The following is a 23,695-nucleotide window of genomic DNA, read 5'->3' as shown; positions in this document are numbered from 1 at the left end:
ACTCTCTATTACCAGGAATCTAAGACATGATTTAAAGAAATCCTGAGAGAACAAAAGGCTGTCAAATCAATCACAAGTACACACAAGCTTCAGGATGGCCCTGATAAGGATGAAGTTTTGTACAAGCCTGAATACTGAACTTAGGAATGACAGCAAGCAGGGAAATGGTAAGAAATCATATAGATTTTCCTATCTTTTAATCATTTATTATGCAGAATTCCTTTTTATATGAATATTTTCCATTGATTACTAAGTTATATGTAGAATTTTCCATCAAATTAACCTGTCTATAAAGAAATGATGGCAATCCTCCCTGTAGTGGACACTTGGGGTTTTTTTTTGAGCCACCTTGGATTCATTCATCCTACTTCCAATGATAGCTCGTGATTTTTATCTGTGAATCTAGCTCTTCCTATAGTTAAGATGAAGTCAACTTCCATCTGATTCTAGGTTGGGAATATGACCAGTTTAGCCAATCATACCCTGCATGGCTACATGCATAGATTCAGGAAGTTGGATGCAACATCATTAGTCACTGAAATGCATAGACTAGCTGGGACTTTTGGAAAAAAAGACTAATTCTTTCTTCTTGAATTTGAGCACAAGATTATATAAACAACATTTGGAATCAAAGGAGATGTGTGATAATGGCTCCACAATGAAGGTGATAGAGCAGATAAAACTGGATTTTGATGACTTGTTTGGCAATTTAACTCCTAGACTCCTCAGTTTTATGAGTTACTAAATGCTGCTTTTGGCTTAAGCCTTTTTGGGTTAGGATTTCCCTCACTTGTACTCAAAGAAATCAAACCGATACCTTCTTATTTATCAATGGCTCCAGAGAGAATATGCAAGTAAACCTAGTTCTCAGGTTCCTAGACATCCAAACAAAATATCTGCATACTAACATAAAAACATAAACATCACAGGAAGTAATATACAACTCATCAGAAAGTAAAATCAGGATCAGAGGGAAGAGATTCCTGTAATATAAGCCATGGAGACTGAAAAGGATCAGACTTGGCCTGGCACTATGTGACAAGGTTTTTTCTTTAAAAAGTTGAGTTGTGAGGTCTGTTCCAAGATGACTGAACAGGAACAGCTCCAGTCTGCAGCTCCCAGTGTGACTGATGCAGAAGATGCGTGATTTCTGCATTTCCAGCTGAGGCACCTGGTTCATCTCATTGGAACTGGTTGGACAGCGGGTGCAGCCCATGGAGGGCAAGCTGAAGCAGGGCGGGGCATCGCCTCACCTGGGAAGTGCAAGGGGTCTGGGATTTCCCTTTCCCAGCTGAGGGAAGCCGTTGACAGATTGTACCGGGAAAATCAGGACACTGCCACCTAAATACTGTGCTTTTCCAACGGTCGTAGCAAATGGCACACCAGGAGATTACATCCCGCGCCTGGCTCAGCGGGTCCCACACCCACGGAGCCTTGCTCACTGCTAGTGCAGCAGTCTGAGATCAAACTGCTAGGTGGCAGCCTGGCTGGGGAAGGGGCATCTGCCATTGCTGAGGCTTGAGTAGGTAAATAAAGTGGCCGGGAAGCTCGAACTGGGTGGAGCCCACCGCAGCTCAATGAGGCCCACCTGCCTCTGCAGATGCCACCTCTGGGGGCAGGGCATAGCTGAACAAAAGGCAGCAGAAACTTCTGCAGACTTAAACATCCTCCCCCATCTGACAGCTTTGAAGAGAGTGGTGGTTTTCCCAGCATGGTGTTTGAGCTCTGAGAACAGACAGACTGCCTTCTCAAGTGGGTCCCTGACCCCTGTGCAGCCTAACTGGGAGATACCTCCCAGGCAAACGGGGTCTGGAGTGGACCTCCAGCAAACTCCAACAGACCTGCAGCTGAGGGACCTGACTGTTAGAAGGAAAACTAACAAACAGAAAGGAATAGCATCAACATCTACAAAAAGGACATCACACCAAAACCCCATCTGTAGGTCACCATCATCAAAGACCAAAGGTAGATAAAACCACAAAGATGGGGAGAAACCAGAGGAGAAGAGGTGAAAATTCTAAAAACCAGAGCACCTCTTCTCCTTCAAAGGATCGCAGCTCCTCACCAGCAACAGAACAAAGCTGGATGGAGAATGACTTTGTCGAATTGGCAGAAGTAGGCTTCGGAAAGTTGGCAATAATGAACTTCTCTGAGCTAAAGGAGGATGTTCGAACCCATCGCAAGGAAGCTAAAAACCTTGACAAAAGATCAGATGAATGGCTAACTAGAATAAACAGTGTAGGTGAATGACCTTGAAGACCTGATGCATGCATAAGCTTCAGTAGCCGATTTGATCAAGTGGAAGAAAGGTTATCAGTGACTGAAGATCAAATTAATGAAATGAAGCGAAAAGAGAAGAGAAAAAAGAGTAAAAATAAATGAACAAAGCCTCCAAGAAATATGAGATTATGTGAAAAGACCAAATCTATGTTTGATTGGTGTACCTGAAAGTGAGGGGGAAAATGGAACCAAGCTGGAAAACACTCTTCAGGATATTATCCAGGAGAACTTCCCCAGCCTAGCAAGGCAGGTCAACATTCAAATTTAGGAAATACAGAGCACACCACAAAGATACTCCTCGAGAAGAGCAACTCCAAGACACATAATTGTCAGATTCACCAAGGTTGAAATGAAGGAAAAAATGTTAGGGGCAGCCAGAGAGAAAGGTCAGGTTACACACAAAGGGAAGCCCATCAGACTAAAAGCAATCTCTCGGTAGAAACCCTACAAGCCAGAAGAGAGTGGGGGCCAATATTCAACATTCTTAAAGAAAAGAATTTTCAACCCAGAATCTCATATCGAGCCAAACTAGGCTTCATAAATGAAGGAGAAATAAAATCCGTTACAGAGAAGCAAATGTTGAGAGATTTTGTCACCACCAGGCCTGCCTTACAAGAGGTCCTAAAGGAAGCACTAAACATGGAAAGGAACAACTGGTACCAGCCACTGCAAAATATGACAAATCGTAAAGACCATCGATGCTAGGAGGAAACTGCAGCAATTAATGGGCAAAATAACCAGCTAACATCATAATGACAGGATCAAATTTACACATAACAGTATTAACCTTAAATGTAAATGGGCTAAATGCCCAGTTAAAAGACACAGACTGGCAAATTGGATAAAGAGTCAAGACTCATCAGTGTGCTGTGTTCAGGAGACCCATCTCATGTGCAGAGACACACGTAGGCTCAAAATAAAGGGATGGAGGAGGATCTACCAAGCAAATGGAAAGCAAAAACAAAAACAAAAAAAACCAGGGGTTGCAATCCCAGTCTTGGATAAAACAGACTTTAAACCAACAGATCAAAAGAGACAAAGAAGGCCATTGCATAATGGTAAAGGGATCAATTCAACAAGAAGAGCCAACTATCCTAAATATATATGCGTCCAATACAGGAGCACCCAGATTCATAAAGCAAGTTCTTAGTGACCTACAAAGAGACTTAGACTCCCACACAATAATAATGGCAGCCTTTAACACCCCACTGTCAATATTAGACAGATCAATGAGACAGAAGGTTAACAAGGATATCCAGGACTTGAATTCGGCTCTTTACCAAGCAGACCTAACAGACGTCTACAGAACTCTCCACCCCAAATCAACAGAATATACATTCTTCTCAGCACCACATCACATTTATTCCAAAACTGACCACACAGTTGGAAGTAAAGCACTCCTCAGTAAAGGCAAAAGAACAGAAACGACAACAAACTGTGTCTCAGACCACAGTGAAATCAAATTAAACTCAGGATTAAGAAACTCACTCAAAACCACACAAGTACATGGAAACTGAACAACCTGCTCCTGAATGACTACTGGGTACATAACAAAATGAAGGCAGAAATAAAGATATTCTTTGAAACCAGTGAGAACAAAGACACAACGTACCAGAAACTCTGGGACACATTTAAAGCAGTGCATAGAGGGAAATTTATAGCACTAAATGGCCACAAGAGAAAGCAGGAAAGATCTAAAATTGATACACTAACATCATAATTAAAAGAACTAGAGAAGCAAGAGTAAACAAATTCAAAATATAGCAGAAGGCAAAAAATAACTAAGATCAGAGCAGAACTGATGGAGATAGAGACACAAAAAAGTCCTTCAAAAAAATGAATGAAACCAGGAGCAGGTTTTCTGAAAAGATCAACAAAATTGATAGACCGCTAACAAGACTAACAAAGAAGAAAAGAGAGAAGAATCAAATAGATGTAATGAAAAATGATAAAAGGGTTACCACCACCGATCCCACAGAAATACAAACTACCATCAGAGAATACTATAAACAACTCTACACAAATAAACTAGAAAATCTAGAAGAAATGGATAAATTCCTGGACACATACACCCTCCCCCAAGACTAAACCAGGAAGAAGTTGAATCGCTGAATAGACCAGTAACAGGCTCTGAAATTGAGGCAATAATTAAGAGCCTACCAACCAAAATAAGTCCAGGACCGGATTCACAGCCAAATTCTTCCAGAGGTACAAAGAGGAGCTGGTACCATTCCTTCTGAAACTATTCCAATCAATAGAAAAAGAGGGAATCCTCCCTAACTCATTTTATGAAGCCAGCATCATCCTGATACCAAAGCCTGGCAGAGACACAACAAAAAAAAGAGAATTTTAGACCAATATCCCTGATGAACATCGATTAGAAAATCCTCAGTAAAATACTGGCAAACAGAATCCAGCAGCACATCAAAAAGCTTATCCACCATGATCAAGTCAGCTTTATCCCTGGGATGCAAGTCTGGTTCAACATATGCAAATCAATAAACGTAATCCATCACATAACCTGAACCAAGGACAAAAACCATATGATTATCTCAATAGATGCAGAAAAGGCCTTTGACAAAATTTAACAGCCCTTCATGCTAAAAATTCTTAATAAACTAGGTATTGATGGAATACATCTCAAAATAATAAGAGCTATTTATGACAAACCCACAACCAATATCATATTGAATGGGCAAAAACTGGAAGCATTCCCTTTGAAAACTGGCAGAAGACAGGGATGCCCGCTCTCACCACTCCTATTCTACATAGTGCTGGAAGTTCTGGCCAGGGCAATCAGGCAATAGAAAGAAATAAAGAGTATTCAGTTAGGAAAAGACGAAGTCAAATTGTCCCTGTTTGCAGATGACATGATTGTATATTTAGAAAACCCCATCGTCTCAGCCCAAAATCTCCTTAAGCTGATAAGCAACTTCAGCAAAGTCTCAGGATACAAAATCAATGTGCAAAAATCACAAGAATTCCTATACACCATTAACACAGAGAGCCAAATCATGAGTGAACTTCCATTTACAATTGCTACAAAGAGAATAAAATACCTTGGAATTCAACTTACAAGGGACGTGAAGTACCTCTTCAAGGAGAACTATAAACCACTGCTCAATGAAATAAAAGAGGACACAAACAAATGGAAGAATATTCAATGCTCATGGATAGGAACAATCAATATCGTGAAAATGGCCATACTGCCCAAAGTAATTTATAGATTCAGTGCCATCCCCATCAAGCTACCAATGACTTTCTTCATATAATTGGAAAAAACTACTTTAAAGTTCATATGGAACCAAAAAAGAGCCCACGTTGCCAAGACAATCCTAAGCAAAAAGAACAAAGCTAGAGGCATCATGCTAACTGACTTCAAACTATACTACAAGGCTACAGTAACCAACAGCATGGTACTGGTACCAAAAGAGAGATATAGACCAATGGAACAAAACAGAGGCCTCAGAAATAACACCACACATCTACAACCATCTGATCTTTGAGAAACCTGACAAAAGCAAGAAATGTGGAAAGGATTCCCCATTTAATAAATGGTGCTGGGAAAACTGGCTAGCTATATGTAGAAAGCTGAAACTGGATCCCTTCCTTACGCCTTACACAAAAATTCATTTAAGATGGATAAAAGACTTAAATGTTAGACCTAAAACCATAAAAACCCAAGAAGAAAACCTAGGCAATACCATTCAGGACATAAGCATGGGCAAGGACTTCATGACTAAAACACCAAAAGCAATGGCAACAAAAGCCAAAATCGACACATGGGATCTAATTAAACTAAAGAGCTTCTGCACAGCAAGAGAAACTACCATCAGAGTGAACAGGGAACCTACAGAATGGGAGAAAATTTTTGCTATCTACCCATATGACAAAGGGCTAATATCCAGAAACGTAAACAAATTTACAAGAAAAAAAATCAAACAACCCCATCAAAAAGTAGGCAAATGATATGAACAGACACTTTTCAAAAGACATTTATGCAGCCAACAGACACATGAAAAGATGCTCATCATCACTGGTCATCAGAGAAATGGAAATCAGAACCACAATGAGATACCATCTCACACCAGTTAGAATGGCGATCATTAAAAATCAGGAAACAACAGGTGGAGAGGATGTGGAGAAATATGAATGCTTTTACACTGTTGGGAGTGTAAACTAGTTCAGCCATTGTGGAAGACAGTGGGGTGATTCCTAAAGGATCTAGAACTAGAAATACCATTTGACCCAGCAATCTCATTACTGGGTATAAACCCAAAGGATTATAAATCATGTGAATATAAAGACACATGCACATGTATGTTTATTGCGGCACTATTCACAACAACAAAGACTTGGAACCAACCCAAATGTCCATCAATGATAGACTGGATTAAGAAAATGTGGCACATATACACCATGGAATACGAGCAGCCATAAAAAAGGATGAGTTCATGTCCTTTGTAGGGACATGGATGTAGCTGGAAACCATTATTCTGAGCAAACTATCACAAGGATAGAAAACCAAACACTGCATGTTCTCACTCATAGGTGGGAACTGAACAATGAGAACACTTGGACACAAGGTAGGGAACATCACACACTGGGCCCCACCGGGGTGAGGGGATGTGGGGGGCATAGCCTTAGGAGATATACCTAATGTAAATGATGAGTTAATGGGTGCAGCAAACCAACATGGCACATGTATACATATGTAACCTGCACATTGTGCACATGTACCCTAGAACTTAAAGTATAATAATAATAAAAAGAAGTTGAATTGTATTTTTACTTTAATCCATTAGCTGACATTAAGAGATGTTACAATAAAAAGTGAAATAAAACTCAGCATTGCATTATTATTATACAGGTGTTGCTGAGGACATACTTCCTAGTATCATAACACCGTTTACTTTATAAGGACTCAAATGAACCTTTATAAGCCTCAGAATCAAATAAACTGGACTTGTCAACAACAGACTTGTTCTCCTGGCATCATCTATAACCGATTATATTTTTCTTTACACTGGCTGCTAGCTCACAGCCAAGTTTGCGGTGGAACCCTTAACCCTAACATGACCTTTTAACAAAGTCATTAATGTTTTTGAAACACGCAAATATCATATATACCCCTAAAACATCTTAAAAAGTTTTAGGATAAAACTGAATATAAATAAACTAATGAGGTAAATAACCTGTCTGGTGTGTTGGTAAATAATCCACTGTTTTCCACATAAAATTCAGAGTTCAGTTTCCTTGGGTAGCAATTAATCGGATAGGTTAAGCTGCTAATTGGCTATTTCTTAGCCTTTTAGAGTTGTGCAACTTTGCAGTATTCTTAGTTTCTGAAGTTCAGAGAGTAAGATATAACCTAAAACTAGATATTTTTCTTGCTTTCAACCTTAGACTATAAATTAACTTAATATATTAGATTTAAAAAGGCTTCCTTATCCCTCCTCTTCTCCATACTGTGGGGAGAAAAAAATCAAACATCATCATCATCCAGTAGACATAATCCCTCTCAAAATTTGGTCCAGATACTTGATCTATGACTTAAGAGGTATTCGAACAGTTGGCACTGGAGGAACATGCAGTGGAATTAGTATACTGTTAATATCTCTTATACTCTGGATGAAAGTTTGGATTCTAGACTAGACATAGAATGTATTCATCAAAGAACTTACATGGCTGTATTTTTTATAATTCTTCCTTGGTCCATTTTCTGCCCAATGCCATGCACAACAAATACAATATGGGTAGTCTGTGATGGCTTGTCTTCTAATGTGGCTTCTTCTACATAACCTCTATGCAGTCTGGTCCCACTACTTGATGCTGTAGAAAAATTTTAATTCTAAATTTACTATTTAATCTGAGAAATAGCATTTTCCACAGTATGTTTTAAGAAAAAAAAGAAGTAAAAGGAATATTATGAAAAAATTTCACTGGCTGTGGGGGGGGAGGAAATAAAAACTGTAAGAAGGTATATATTGATCAGCTGTGATATAAAGTGAACTGGACACAAAACCAAAGCCAGAAACCATAAAGAGAAAGAAATGGAAGGAAAGAAGGACAAATTGAATATATAAAAATTTAAAGCTTCTATATTATAATAAGAAAATATCAGGAAAAAAGAAATGGCAAACTGGAAAAAATATGCAAAATATAACACATAATTACTTAAGTATACAAAGAGAGCCTACTAATTAAAAAGTAGAGACAACCATTCAAATAGCAAATTAAGCTAGTTACACAAGGTAATTCAGAAAATAAATACAACTGAGTAATAAACATAAAAAGATATTCAAAGCACATTATTGAAATTAAAAATGTAAAATATGGTATAAAAATTGTATCAAACTCTAAAATTCTTTTTACATGTATTTTTTGATAATGCTCTCCCATCTTCCCCAGGTATCATTCTCTCTTTTCTTTCGTGTAGTCAAACGTGTCTAAAGAGTTGTCAGGCCAGGCACTGTATTTCAAGTCTGTAATCCCAGAGCTTTGGAAGACCAAGGCAAGAGGATGGCTTGCAGCCAAAAATCTGAAACCAGCCTGGACAACCTAAGGAGACTCTGTTTCTACAAAAAATTAAAAAAATTAGTTGGGCATGGTGGTGCATCCCTGTAATCCTAGCTACTGAGGAGGCTGAGTTCAGAGGATTGCTTGAGCCCTTGAGGAGGCTTGAGTTCGGAGGACTGCTCTGTCCCCCTAGGGGACAGAGTGAGACCCCATCTTAAAAAAAAGAAGAAAAAAGAGTTGTCTATTCTCATTGCTTCCATTGCTTCATTTTCTACTTATGCTTCAACCCATGCCGATCTGGTTTCTGCCCCATCAATCCATCTAAGTCACCAATGACCTCCAGGTCACTAAATATGATGGAAAATTTTCAGTCCTCATCTTCCTTGACACTATATTTCAACTGCCACAATTTAGGTTTAACAGCTTTTGTGCTTTCAGAAGTATAAAAGATATTTATTAATCTTGTCAAATCATTCTAAATATATAGTTATTCCTTGACGAACACATGTCACCTCAACTTAAAAAGTTTCATTTAAAAAGGAATCTGTCACTAAATTTAATACATTTAAAACATACTAAAAACAGAACATGAATTGTCTATTTTGAATATAAGAGAAAAAGTCAGATTCCCAAAATTTTGATAAGCTATAGTAATATTTAATGATTACCTTTAGAAAATCCCAGTTTTTGGGTAACTGTTCTTGCAATTTTAGATGTTGTTGCATCACTATAAAGATATACTTCATCCACACTGTGCCAGTCCACATGGTTTCTACTCAACTTGAAACTATGAACAGCTATTGTAAAAAGGAAAAGCTAATTTGAAAGTCTCCAAGACAAACTTTATTTGTTTGAAAAATTATAACACTCAGATTTTTAAATCAATGTTATCTAACAAACTCAGATATGAAACTTAATTCAATAAAACACTATTTCACATAAAAGTTATGTGAAGCAAGTAATGGATAGGGACTTTATTTTATAAATGATTAATCCTGCTATAGGGAATGGCAACCTTTTAAAGCACTGAGTGACTTAACCATCATAATTTTAACCTCTAATATACAGTTTCTATGTGTTTTGATAATTAAACAACTGCTTTTCCAGGCGATGTGGCTGACTCTTCATTGGGTCTAAGGCATATATACCTCAAGCTCTCAATAGCTTTGACACAGCAACTTCACTTCAGTTTCTTCTACTGATTTTACTAAAAATATCAAATGATTTGTAAAAATTTCACTAAGTGCTAGACAAAATAAGACTCAGGGGAAAAAAAATTACCTTTAAACTGGGAAAAGAATAATCTATTAGAAAATGAGGTATTTTTGGAATGGATGGTGAAGCCAATAATTACCGGATATTGCTCATCATAGCACAAATCCAAAACTGAAAGATATTTTAGTATACAGAATTAAGGAAATGTTTTTCTGCCACGATGTTCAAATCAATATGGTTGGCTGGGTGCATTGACTCACACATATAATCCAGCACTCTGGGAGGCTGAGGCAGGAGGATCACTTGAGCCCAGGAGTTTGACAGCAGCCTGGGCAACAACAGTGAGGCCTCATCTCCACATAAAAACTAAAAAAATCAGCTGAGCATGGTGGTATATGCCTGTGGTTCCAGCTACTTGGGAGGCTGAGGCAGGAGGATCGTTTGAGCCCAGGAGGTCAAGCCTGCAATGAGCTATGATCATGCCACTGCACTCTAGCCTAGGCAACACAGAGAGAGAGATCCTGTCTCAAAAAAAAACCAACCAAACAAACAAAAAAACAAACAAAAAAAACACCCAGTATGGTTGCTGCATTTCTGTAACTGGGGATATGCCTGGCGAAAATGAGGCCTGAAAGAAACTCCGAACCTATATTCTTTAGGAATTCATAAGTCCCAGGAGCCAGGGACTGTGTCTTGATCATTTCTTATATCCCTAGCACCAAAAAGAATATCCTATCACAGTGTCTGGCACATATACCACAAATACAGCAATGTTTGTGGAAGTAGTAAAAAAATTGATAAAACATATCCATCAATTCATAATTTGATAATTCTTATGTTTTGAGGGCCTCAAGCTTTTCCTTTATAGTTCTGGTATATAGGTAGAAAAAATTAACATACCCATCTTCAGATTTTCTTAAAATTCTTAAAAGAATTTTATTCTTTCTTAAAGAATTTTATGCTTGATTTATTTTCTTAAAATTCTTTCAAGGCAAAATATTATCTCCCATTTTACTTACAAAAATACAGAGGTACAAAGACATAAACTGACCTGCCACAGAGTTAGCTACAGGCAGAGTCTAACTCTTCTGATTTAAAGATGGGCTGAAAATAACCTCAAGCTAAATATAAAAAAATATAGCTCTGGTCAAGATCTATGATCATAAGACATTTTTATGAAAACCTATTGCCTACTAGGATACAAGGACATTATAAGGAACAGTACTTCTTAGTTATATTAAATATGCAATTTCAAAAATCTATGAAAAACCAATTTATATTTTACTTACCTGCCACGGCACATTACTAACACTGTACACCAGATCAAGATTCAATTAACATAATGAACATAAATTATATCTTCAGCTCCAAAGAAAATAATAAGGTCAGCTTTTTAAATAAAACAACTTTTCATAAACTAAAAAAAATCTTTTGCAAGGGTTTAACAATCACTTTTCTAATTACATATCTGATCCATGCCATGACTTCAAGCTTTTGTATGTTTCTAAACCACATTTTTGTTAAAATAGTTGTGAGCAACAGATGCTTAAAACGTTAAACTATAAGACCAAGATATTTAGAGATTAATGTTAAGCCAGAAAAATGCTTTTCCTCCTTAAATCATCCACATATCTTAAAGTAAACCATTTTAATGTTGGGGAACATCTGAACATCCTGTTACTGGACTACATACACTGTTTACCAATATTTATACACATAATAAAGTAGCAGTAAACAAAATAGTACAATGGACACATTTTTAAAAAACTAATACTTTCTTTGCTTTAAATGCAACTGAATGGTATAAGCCAGGAATATAACTACATGGAGAAATAAAACTACAATTACTGTACCTTGGGAACGCTTTCGTTTAAGACCTGCCGCATCTGTACTCTCCTTATATCTTCTCCATTTGAACAGAGAAGGGAGGGAGAAGGGAGGGAGGTGGTAGACAACTAAGAAAGCAAAAACACTGAGCTTCAAAGTAAATTTTAAATGAGATTTGCCATTTTGCCTTTTTGTTCTAGTATTAACTTTAAAAAACAAGTTGTATTTGAAAAACATTATTCTAAATGCTTTATTTATATAATTTCTAAGAATCGGTAAAGCAAAACATTAGTATAATGTTTATCAAATAGCTGCTGTACCTTTACTGAAAGAAAAAAGGCAAATGATATCTAAATTTATTAAAAACAACTGTGATTATCATGTTTAATGTCTTTGCATAGAAAGAATTTTTTAAAAAGAACATAACATTTTCAAATGCTAAGAGATTTATAAACTCCACCTTTACAATACTAAGGTTATTTACTCTCACCAAATTTGTGACTGACATAGCCAACAGCTGATGTACAAATTGAGAATGCAATAAATAACATTTTACATATCTAATGCAGCCTTCCCGAGAAGATACCACAACATACATTCTACTAGATGCTTTCCAATACTGAAGTATAATGGAACCTTCCCTTAGGGGAAAAAAAAATTCTTTTCTCAACTCCATTCAAGTTATTAAAAGACTTTAAAAAACAAAACTTTTACTAAAAAACAAAAATCAAACTGGAAGCTCTGCTTTTTAACTTTGCCTTTGAAAAGACTGTAATAAAATAATGAAAAAAGTCATTAGTAAAAATGTATGCTGTGACAACTTGTAAGCACTAAACAGACAACGTAGAGTAAAGCGAGGCACAGACTTGATATTTGGCAAATCAGTAGATAACCTTAAAGTCAACATTTTCCCTGTCAAATTTTAGTAGTTATATAAATTTGTTTATATTTTAAGCAAGCAATTATTTAAAAGTTCACTTGAACTTGAACCTTACAAATTAGTTTCTCACCAGTTAATAAATTACAGAATCTTTATGATTAGCTCAAATTTATGTTCAAATACATTTGATATTCATCCTCACTCCCTTCTATATTAATGTGACATTTGAAGGTTAAATACTGCTCAAATACAAAAATACTTAATTCCTGTTTTATAATACTAGAAATGTAACAAATCTGTTGAATATGCAGATATAGTATATGCAAAGATTTGTGTAATAAAAGTAATTGAGAAATGCTTACAAGACACTTAATAACTATATCTATATGTAATCAGATGGCTACAAAAACTGTAAACTAGAACTAAAAGCTGGATTGCTACGCCAGGATTATAAAAACATTTCCTTGTCATGGAGAGGTAGAAAATGACAACTGATGCACTTTTCTTCACTGAAAATGTTTCTTCTTTCATGTGCCTTCTGGTCAATTACTGAGGAGCAGATGTACCACTTAGACCAGGAAACAGTTTTAAACAAAAAATTCATTAGGAAAAAGATGCTAATATATCAAAGTAAAGCAAACTGACATAAACTTGATACTTTACTGCTTGAAACAAAAACTAGATTTTGTAGATCTGGTAGTAAAACTAACGTGAACTAATTCCATATTATTAAAAGAGAACGAAATGGGAAATATATGGACCATTTGACCACGTTTTAAAGTTATGTAAACACTTTCAGAAAGCTAGCCAAGATACACAAATGAAGGCTTTCTTCTCTAAAACAACAGTATAATTTAAGGATTAAAAAAAGACAAACACCCCTATACATGGAGAAACAAAGAAAAACTTTTTTTCATCCTCCAGAGAAACATATTTAAAACTTTTTCACAAAATTAAATAGACATGGTTCTTTCTTTTCAAATATAATTCTTATTTTCACTTGAAAGTCATTTGCTTTATTTATTACACAACCTGTAGCATACAGAGCTTAATTTTTTCAACCCAAAGCACAGAATTAGGGGTACTATGATAAGTACAGTAGAGGAAAAAAAGTTTACTATCGATCCAAACAAAGATCACTGTTAAAGAAAATTCAAATGCCAGAAAGCACTGTTTAATTTTCTTTTTTAAAAATAAACTTTTAGTTAGAAATTCTTACGTAGCATTAGCAAAAGATGCATAAACTCAAAACACAACTGCAAATGCTGATTAATGCTAACATTTAAAATTTTAATATGTTAAAGTCTTACATAGCAATGAAAAAGATTTAAAATACCAAAAATATTTCCAATAAATTTCCTTACTATATCTTAAGGAAACTTTCTGCATTATATGATTCTGAAAGCACTAGAGTATTGCAAAAGAGGGTTACTGCTGCTGCTGACATACTAATTCCTACAACAGAAAAACTAACTTTTCCCTTTAGCAAAGCTGGCAACCTGAAAAATTCCAACCCCAGGGAAGCAGTCTTACACATGTCAAACCTGCCAACTATAATGAGAAAATTCCTGGCAATATTTCTTGGACCTCAGAGAAATAAAGCTAGATAAATTTATAAAAATTAAATAATAACTAAAAGCTAGAAGGTGGGAATCCTCTTAGTCACCAAAGAGAGGAGAAAAGGAAAGCTAGTTAGAAGGTGAGCACCCATCCATCTTTTTAATTGAGCTTTGAAATGCTATCTTCACAGTATGGGGTATATTTATTCAGCTACAGTGATAGGAATACATACTTCATCCATCAGCTTGTTAAATGTCATAAATCTTTACAGAGACACCAACACCTGTGCTGCTATGGCACCTGAAATTACCTGAAACTGTAAAAATTCCAATCTTTTACTTTCAATCTATCTGTGATTTTTATAGTCAGGTCTTGCATTCTCAAACAATCTGTCACTTTGCCTTTTAATTGGAGTATTAACTATCTTATATATACAAATACATTTATATTTGTTGTTACTGATATGGGTGAATAGGTCTGTCATTTTTCCACTTATTTTTCTCTTTGTCCCACCTGTTTTTTGTATCTCTGTTCCTCTTTTCTTGGTTTATTTTGGGTTAATTGAATATTTTTTAGTATTTCATTTTAATCCTTCTACTAGACTTAAACTTTGTAATTTAGAGTAATTTTAGACTTAACAGAAAATAGCAAAAATAGTACAGGGAGCTATGACATATCCTTCATCCAGCTTCCCCTAATGTTAGCATTTTGCATAACTATAGTATAATTAACAAAACTAAGAAATTAACACTGGTACAATACTATTAACTAATACACAGACTTTATTCAGGTTTCTCTAGTTTTTCTACTAGTATCTTTTTCTGTTCTACGATCCAATCCAGGGTACCACATTGTGTTGTGTTGTCATGTCTCCTTAGTTTACTCTATTGTGTGACAAATTCCTCAGTATTTACTTGTCTTTCATGACCTTGACACTTTTGAAGAATGCTGGTCAGTCAGTTATTTTGTAAAACCATCCTCAGTACGAGTTTTCTCACGACTGAATTGAGTTTACTCATTTTTTGGGCAGAGTGATGTGCTGCACTTACCCATTCAGTTCAACCCTTTTTTTTTTTTTTTGAGATGGAGTCTCGCTCTATCGCCCAGGCTGGAGAGCAGTGGCGCTATCTTGACTCACTGCCAGCTCCGCCTCCTGGCAGTTCAACCTATTTTTTACTGATTACTATGCAAGTTTGGATAGGTAAGATGTAAAATGAGTGAAACACTAATCTAGCAGACTTAAGTATTAATGTTTACCAAATTACTTGTTGAAGTCTTGATTTCTATTTTTATGTTTCATCCCAAGTGAAACAATAGGCTTTCATTTGTTAAACTACTAGATAAACATTTTCTAGCCCAGGAGGTAGAGTAAGAAGAAAATCAATTTTCATTTTAACTCTCACAGAGAACTAAGTTTGGATTAAAGTATCGAAATCACAAAGTCATTATCTTTTTGTGGGGTATCTTTATTTGTATGCTACAAAGAACTACATAGTGTGCCAAATTTTCATGTCTTGTTAATTCAATGCTCATTTTGAGATTAGTAAGGGAAGTTAATAAAGAGGAAAATATTAAATACAGTTGGCATCCCTGATCTGCAGATTCAACCAACCACAGACCAAAAATATTTGGGGACAAAAATAAAAAAAAATAAAAAATATTATCAATCAAAAACCAATACAGTATACAACTATTTACATGGCATCACACAGTATTAGGTGTCATAAATAATCTAGAGATTATTTGAAATACACAAGAGAGGACTGGGCACAGTGACTCACACCTGTAATCCTGGCACTTTGGGGGCCTGAGGCAGGAGGAACACTTGAGCCCAGGAGTTCAAGACCAGCCTGGGCAACATAGTGAGACCCTGTCTCTACAAAAAATTAAAAAAAAACAAAAAATTAGCCTGGTGTGGTAGTGTGCATCTTCTTGGGAGGCTCAGGTGGGAGTGTCCTGGAGCCCAGGAGTTAGAAGCTGCAGTGAGCTGTGATTATGCCACTGCACTTCAGCGACAGAGCAAGACCCTGTCTCCAAAAAATAAAATAAAATAAAAATAAAATATACAAGAGGATGCTCATAGGTCATATGCAAATACCACTCCATTTTATTAAAGGGACTTGGATGTCCTCAGATTTTGTTATCTGGTGGTGGGGGTGGGGGGGGGGGCGGTGCGCCTAAAACCAATCCCCTACAAATACCAAGGGACAACTGTACATCTAATCTGTTTGTGGCAAGAACAACCCTAACCAAACAGCCAAGGTCGGAAGAAAAAGGAATTATTATTTATTTTAATGTCCCTGTCAGCAAGAACTATTAGTTTCTTTGATATTCCCTAGAGCATTTAATAAATATCCCTGAATATAGTATTTTTAAATGTTTTAAATTATTAAGTGAGGTTTTTCCGGAAAGCCTTATATGAATAATTCCACTGCATTGTGATTATCTACTCACTTTATTCCAAGTATCTTTTCAGAATATGTAATATTGACTGTCTAATACTATGACTTCTTGTAGTTACTCTTTTGTAACTGTTTTCATCTGTTGACTTTGTTTACTCTAATAGGCTTAAAACTCCTTGAGGGTAGAAGAAACCTTGTCAATTTCTCTCACAAAAGTGCCTACCACATTACTACACATGGGATCATTCAAAATCTGACAATATGAATAGTCAAGGCTTTATACATGAGAAAATTTAGGTGGAAAGGGTATTTTCCTCCCTCAAACTAATGAAGTATAAAATTTCAGAAGCTTAGAGGTAACAGTACATTCAAAAGATTATAATATTTTTTAGTCTTTGTAGTTATAAGTTTGAATTATTTTCCCAACAATGGTGGTTTTTGGATAGCAAATGTTCTTTCCTTAAGACTTGTTATTAATTTCAAATGTACTACGCAATTTCCCATAATTTTCAAAGTCAAATGTCACAAGATATAAATACGTTTAATACTGAATAAAAATAAAGTGACTAAAAATTACGACAAAGATATGTTCAAAGATATGTTCAGTTGTATCTTTGCTAATAACAGAACATGCTGAATCTTATATGCTACAGTACACTATAAAAATTTTTTTCTTCTAACGAACCTCAAAGAATCATTTTGGAAAGATTACAATGCAAAAATGTTCTACTAATTTAATAATTTTCCATTACTAATTAAAATTCTAGTACTCCATGTATATCCATAAAGATAACAAAAAAATTACAATATCCGAGAGATTGCTACCCTAGAACTGACATATACACTCACACATACACATATGCAAAGACATTCTAAAAATGTACTCACACAAATAAACCATCTTCTTACACCAGTCTTATTTAAATTCAAACACTTTCAGAAAAACTGAAGTATCTTGCTACATTTAACATTTAGGCAGGAAGCAGAAGTAAAAAGGACATATTAAATTTGAATTTTTATTGTAGTAAAAAACAAGATTAGAAACAGGTAGAATCTAGAGATGAAACAGAGCTGATGATTAATCTCCACAGGATGACTTAGCAAATGGAAAAAAAAAAGTTCTGAACACAGAATGAGAAAGGGGAACCATCTACTTGTATTTTTCATACCCATCCTCTTTCTCTTCCAAGCTCCTAGATTTTTTTCATGCATTAATAATAAGAAATTCAGGTGACTAAACTGGGTTTGTGATGGTGAAATTGACATTTTTGTGGCAGAAGACTTAGGAGAACTAATAGACAGAAAAAAAAATCTGGAAGTCAGACTTCTCCAATGGCAGTAAGATTATTTTATGATAAAAGGTTTGCCGTTCAAATACTATGAAGCAGACTTTTGAAATTATTCTGATCAATAGTGATGAGAAGTTATAAAGTATTTCAGTCACTACCATAAGATCACAAACATACAAAACTTTCTATTTTTGCTATGAGGAGATCAAAGTATTACATGGCAATCTCTAGAAACAGCTCCTATACTGGGCTGCTCCTTATTTATTGATATGTAAGAACCTTTACATTTTATAGTGAAATGACAACATATTTGATTCTATAGATTAGGAAAATAATATATTTAGAATTTCCAGAGTACGGTATCTGGCACATAACAGACAACTATTATTATATAAATTTGTTAGCTTTAATTGCCAATTTATTCAGAAGTCACAAGTTTTCCTCAGTCATGTAGACTTTTAACCAACTAGATGTAAATGATATTTTACTTTGATATAAGCTAAACTACACAGATTCTTGTGACAAATATATACATATGTTCAGAGAGGTAAGAGAGAGCAAAGAGTGGAAGAGAGAAAAAACATGGAATGTTACTAACAATAAGAAAAAAAAAAATCCCCTGCCAACTTAAAGCTTACTGTTGACATTAATTATGTCATATAAACAATTACTTCCAACCACATAATTCGTCTTTTTCAAGCTTCATTCTGTAAATTACCTGATCAATATTAAGTTTTTCTGCCTTAGAGATGTTTTAGGAGGGGACAGGAAAAAAATAAATTCATATTTTAATTCACTGGATTCAGCAGAGCTTGTCAAGAAACCTCCCAAATAAAGGCTAGCATGGATGAAGAAACGCTTTTAGAAGAAAAACTTCAGAGAAAACTACAAATTCTAATCTACCTGTACAGTTATACTCACCAGAATAGCTGATCCCACTGCCTGCAGTAAATGGAACAATAGAAGTATTTTTAACTTTACCACATATTTTGAAGTTTACTCAAGATTTAGACACATAATGAAAACGTGGCAATCTTGGCTATTATATAGTATTTTTAACTGTTACAAAAATATGCAAGTGCTGAATAAAGAAATGTGAGGAGTAGATTGTTCCAAATTAAAACTTGATACGGTTTTCAATAGGGGATAGCTGAGAGATACACAAAGATAATTAAAGATTTTTTTTTGAACTTCAGGAAAAGAACACTGAAATATTAATGAAACTTGTCTTTTGATATAATGACAAGGAATTTTTTGGTTAAGTTCAATTTCCTTTGTTAACTAAAAAATTACTAAAAAAGATTAAATAGGGAGTACATTGTAACAATTTGTACATTTATAGTAAACTGTGTTAATATCATGACATTGACCATACATATTAAAATAAAAATTGAGATAGTTCAGATATTTATAGCAGTTAATTTTTAAATTCTAGAATAATCAAATGTTTAAAAAAATCAAATTTTCTAATTCGAAACCTCCTGAATTATTATGTCAAATTCACAAACTACTCTAAACTTTATCAACAACTTACTTGGTTTGTAGAATATATTAAATGTATCAATCGATCTTACCATCTTTGCCATCTATGGATTTTGACACTTCAATATCAAAATTTTCCTGCATCTGCTGGCCTCTAAAACAATTGAGATGTTCTTGCTCAATTAAATTACTTTCTTCCTCTTCTAGAGGCTGCCAAGTGCCATCAATAAACCACTGTCCACGCATTACTGGTATTTTATCAGCCTCTGAAAAAGAAAAATCACAGAATTATACATTTTAAGATTCAATTTCCCCAAAAGAGACATAGTATCTACAATCTTATATTTTGCTACTGCTGTCACAAAAACAGATTTTCATGACGCAATACAATCATATAAAGTTTTATTTGTATTTATTTATTTTGAGATATTTATCTTGCTCTATGCTGCCCAGGATAGAGTGCAGTGGTGTGACCACAGCTCACTGCAGCCTTGATCTTCCAGGCTAATTTTTATATTATTCTGGTAGAGATGTGATTTTGCTATGTTGCCCAGGCCAGTCTCAAACTCCTGGGCTCAAGAGATGCGCCCACCTTGGCCTCCCAAAGTGCTAGGATTACAGGTATGAGCCACTGCGCCTGGCCCATTTAAAGTTTTAAAACCCAGATTTTGAGCCAGAGTGTATCATATTCTATGGCATATACTTTTACTTATATTAAATATTACACCTAAAAATCACTTTAGCACTAGAAAAATAGATGAGCAGCTATGTATATAATTGAGACTCTGAGTAACCAAAATTAGCAGCCTAAGGCGTTAAAACGAGTTTCATGCAAGGCTCTGATGATAGTTCCAATGTCTTAGAAAATATTAATATAAAATCCAGAATAGTGTTTAGAAATAGTGTGTGTGGTAGTAGTGTGTGGCACTTTTTAGAGCTGCCTTGGAGACTAGAGGCTTCTAGTAAGTATACAAGATAAATGAAACTATTATATTAGCAAATATTTAATCTACTGTAGGGAAAAAAAAATTTTTCTTGGCTAACTTTTGATTAAACACTGTCCCTAGAAACCTAAGACTTCTAGTTGTTATTTAAAATAAACCACAACTGTCAGCTAAGCTATCTTGAATTCTTTAACACAATTTTTTTTAATATAGCAAAAATAAAATAAAAATAACAAAACCCTAAAAGTAAAAAGCAAAATGAAACAAATGAATTTAATCATGTAGAATGCTAGTAGTTTAATCACACAAAGAGAAATTATTTCAAGTGAATTTAAAACTCTGTCATTTGTACATACATCTTTGGAAATAAAATATGGAGAAAAAGAACAGCAAACATCTTAAACCTTTTGCAATAACCATATTGTCAGTAATACTATTTGTATTACTAATTTGAAACTGTAGGTTAAGATGAATGTATTAATTTTATTAATATCATTAGGAACCTAGATTTTAAGCATAAAACAAAAGAGATACAAGTATAAAAATCAAATAAAAAAGCTTGTAATCATAAATTTTAACGAAAAATTTCAGTATGGACTAATGATGTATTTTCTCTTTGAAAAAAAGGTCCTAGTAAAGGCCTAGAATTGAAGACAAACCCAGTATAAGTGAACACTCCTAATACAAAGATTGTGAACTGTAAATATCATTTCCCATTAAAAGAAACCAAGAGTCCTTGAAAAAAAATGGCTAACCTTCAGGTTTGAGACAAGAAATACACTAGATGATCTTGAAACATCTCGTCATACCAGATTTGTACTGCGATGTATTTAAAATTTTCTATTATGTGTTTCTATTGCTACTTGCATTCTCCTATATTCTGCTACAGTGATTCTGGTATATTTAGGTGTTTGCTGTGTCATTTGGTACCTAGATACCAAAAAATATTATAACTTCATTGTGAATTATGGTTTTAACCACTATAAACATACTGTTATACTGAATAGTTTTTGCCTGGATTCTACTTTATCAAAATGGAAACTCCTGATTTCTTATTTTTTCCATTTGCCTGTAATATCTTTACATATTCCTTTATTTTTGATGGCTGGAATCACTGTTTTATACGTCCCTTATGTAAGGCATAGAATTGAGTTTTGCTTTATAAAGCCATTTGAAATCTTTTTATTTTAATAGATGAGTTAAGCCCATTTATGTTTACTAATATGATTGACATATTTGAACTCAACTCTATATAGTTACCATGTTTATTATTCACACTTATTCTTTTTTTTCTTTATGTTATATTTCTGCTATTTTTGCTTTTTTTGTACTTTCTTTTGGTAGTTAGGAAAATTCTAATTTTCTGTTCCAGTGGTTCTCTCTCTCTCTCTCTCTCTCTCTCTCTCTCTCTCTCTCTCTGTGGTGGTGGTGGCGTGTGTGTGTGTGTGTGTGTATGTATGTGTTTCAGAGCAACCCAAATCTCCTTTTTGCTTACTTTACCTTTTATTATCTGGTCAATCCATTTAAATGGTATTGTATGACTCTCATTTATTACCCATATTGTGGAGAATGACCTTAATTCTATCTCTCTTTCTCTGTTCACCCATTTATTTTTAGTTTTATTCTTTTTACTTTGTCAGAACATATAAAAATTATACCTATGTCCCCGGCACTGTTTTAAGTCTTGGGTCTACATTTAAATATAGTAAATTATCACCACATATTTCCTAAATTCTTGTGTGTTCAAACTGTTTATCTGATACTCTAAAGACAGGTTGGCTAGCTTGTGCTTTATTTCTTCGAGTTTTTAAAAATGGTGCTCCACCGTAGCCTTCCTTTGAATATTATTCTAGGCCAGGTGCAGCGACTCATGCCTGTAATCCCAGAACTTTGAGAGGCTGAAGCAGGTGGATCACTTGAGGCCAGGAGTTTGAGACCAGCCTGGCCAACATAGCAAAACCCCATCTCTACTAAAAATATAAAAATTAGCTGGGCATGGTGGTGCATGCCTATAATCCCAGCTACAGGAGGCTGAGGCATGAGAATCACTTGAACCGGGGAGGTGGAGGTTGCAGTGAGCCAAGATCATGCCACTGCACTCCAGCCTGGGTGACAGAGGGAGACAGAAAAAAAAAAAAAAAAAAGAATATTGTTCTTAAGGAATCTGATGTCAGCCTTTTAATAATATAATCCTTTTTCCCCTCTCAAGAGGTCCAGGAAAAAAGTCTTTAAAATCTAATAGTTTTACTAGGCTATGACTCAGCTGTTCTGTATTAATCTGTCCATGATGGGGCCTTTTAATACGTAAAATTTCAAATTTCCTATTATTTCTGAAAAGTGTTCTTGAGTTAGGGTTTAATTAGTTCTGTTCTAGTGATTTGCTTTTCTTCTTCAGGGACTCCAATTTTAAGCATGTTAGGTCTTCTTTTGTCTGTATTGAATTTAAACTACTTTTTACATTCTCTTGGTTGTTTTCCTTCCTTTTATCAATGGCTCTTATTAGATTTTTATTTGAATCTATTCTCCTATTGGCACCTTGTAATTAATATATAGTAGTCCCCCCTTGTCCGTGGGGGATACATTCCAAGACCCCCACTGGATGCCTGAAGCCTTAAATAGTACTGAACTCTATATATAATGTTTTTGTAATATACATGTATTTATGATAAAGCTTACTTTATAAATTAGGCACAGTAAGAGATTAACAACAACTAATAATAAAACCCAACAATTACAACCATATGCTAGCATCACTACTCTTGCACTTTGGAGCCATTATTAAATAAAATAAAGGCTACTTGAACACAAGCACTTCAAAACCACCACAGTTGATATGATAACCGAGACAGCTACTAAATGACTAATGGACTAGTGGCATAAACAGTTGCATATCCTAGACAAAGGAAAAACTCCCATCCTGGGCAGGATGGAGCAAGATGGCTGGAGACTTCATCACACCAATCAGAAAAGCATCCAATTTAAAACTTGTAACTGTGGCTGGATACAGTGGCTCATGCCTGTGATCCCAGTACTTTGGGAGGCTGAGGCAGGAGGATCACCTGAGGTCAGGAGTTTGAGACCAGACTGGCCAACATGGTGAAACCTCGTCTTTACTAAAAATACAAAAATCAACCAGGCGTGGTGGTGCACACCTATAGTCCCAGCTACTTGGGAGGCTGACGCAGGAGAATTGCTTGAACCCAGGAGGCGGAGGTTGCAGTGAGCTGAGATCATGCTGAGAGACAGGACTACCTGGATTTCCTAGGCCGACTAAGAATCCCTAAGCCTAGCTGGAAA

General features: G+C 35.2%; 1 protein-coding gene across 7 annotated transcripts in view; it reads right to left on the bottom strand.

The window, feature by feature from the left end:
* The window catches only part of DDHD1 (DDHD domain containing 1), a 119,924-nt gene that overhangs the window by 45,247 nt on the left and 50,982 nt on the right, over positions 1-23,695 (bottom strand). For 2 of the 7 annotated variants that reach the window (XM_050800080.1, XM_050800083.1), the window contains exons 2-6: positions 19,547-19,720; positions 18,894-18,914; positions 11,868-11,969; positions 9,468-9,596; positions 7,965-8,112 (exon numbers count right to left, since the gene is read on the bottom strand). In XM_050800080.1, the coding sequence (XP_050656037.1) occupies positions 7,965-8,112; positions 9,468-9,596; positions 11,868-11,969; positions 18,894-18,914; positions 19,547-19,720 (574 nt within the window). The remainder of the gene's footprint in view (positions 1-7,964; positions 8,113-9,467; positions 9,597-11,867; positions 11,970-18,893; positions 18,915-19,546; positions 19,721-23,695) is intronic. The other 5 variants (XM_050800084.1, XM_050800086.1, XM_050800085.1 and 2 more) reach the window with 3 other exon arrangements.

The sequence above is a fragment of the Macaca thibetana genome, chromosome 7 (assembly GCF_024542745.1).
Source record: "Macaca thibetana thibetana isolate TM-01 chromosome 7, ASM2454274v1, whole genome shotgun sequence".
Lineage (NCBI taxonomy): Eukaryota > Metazoa > Chordata > Mammalia > Primates > Cercopithecidae > Macaca > Macaca thibetana.
This window is presented reverse-complemented; position numbering and strand designations above follow the sequence as displayed.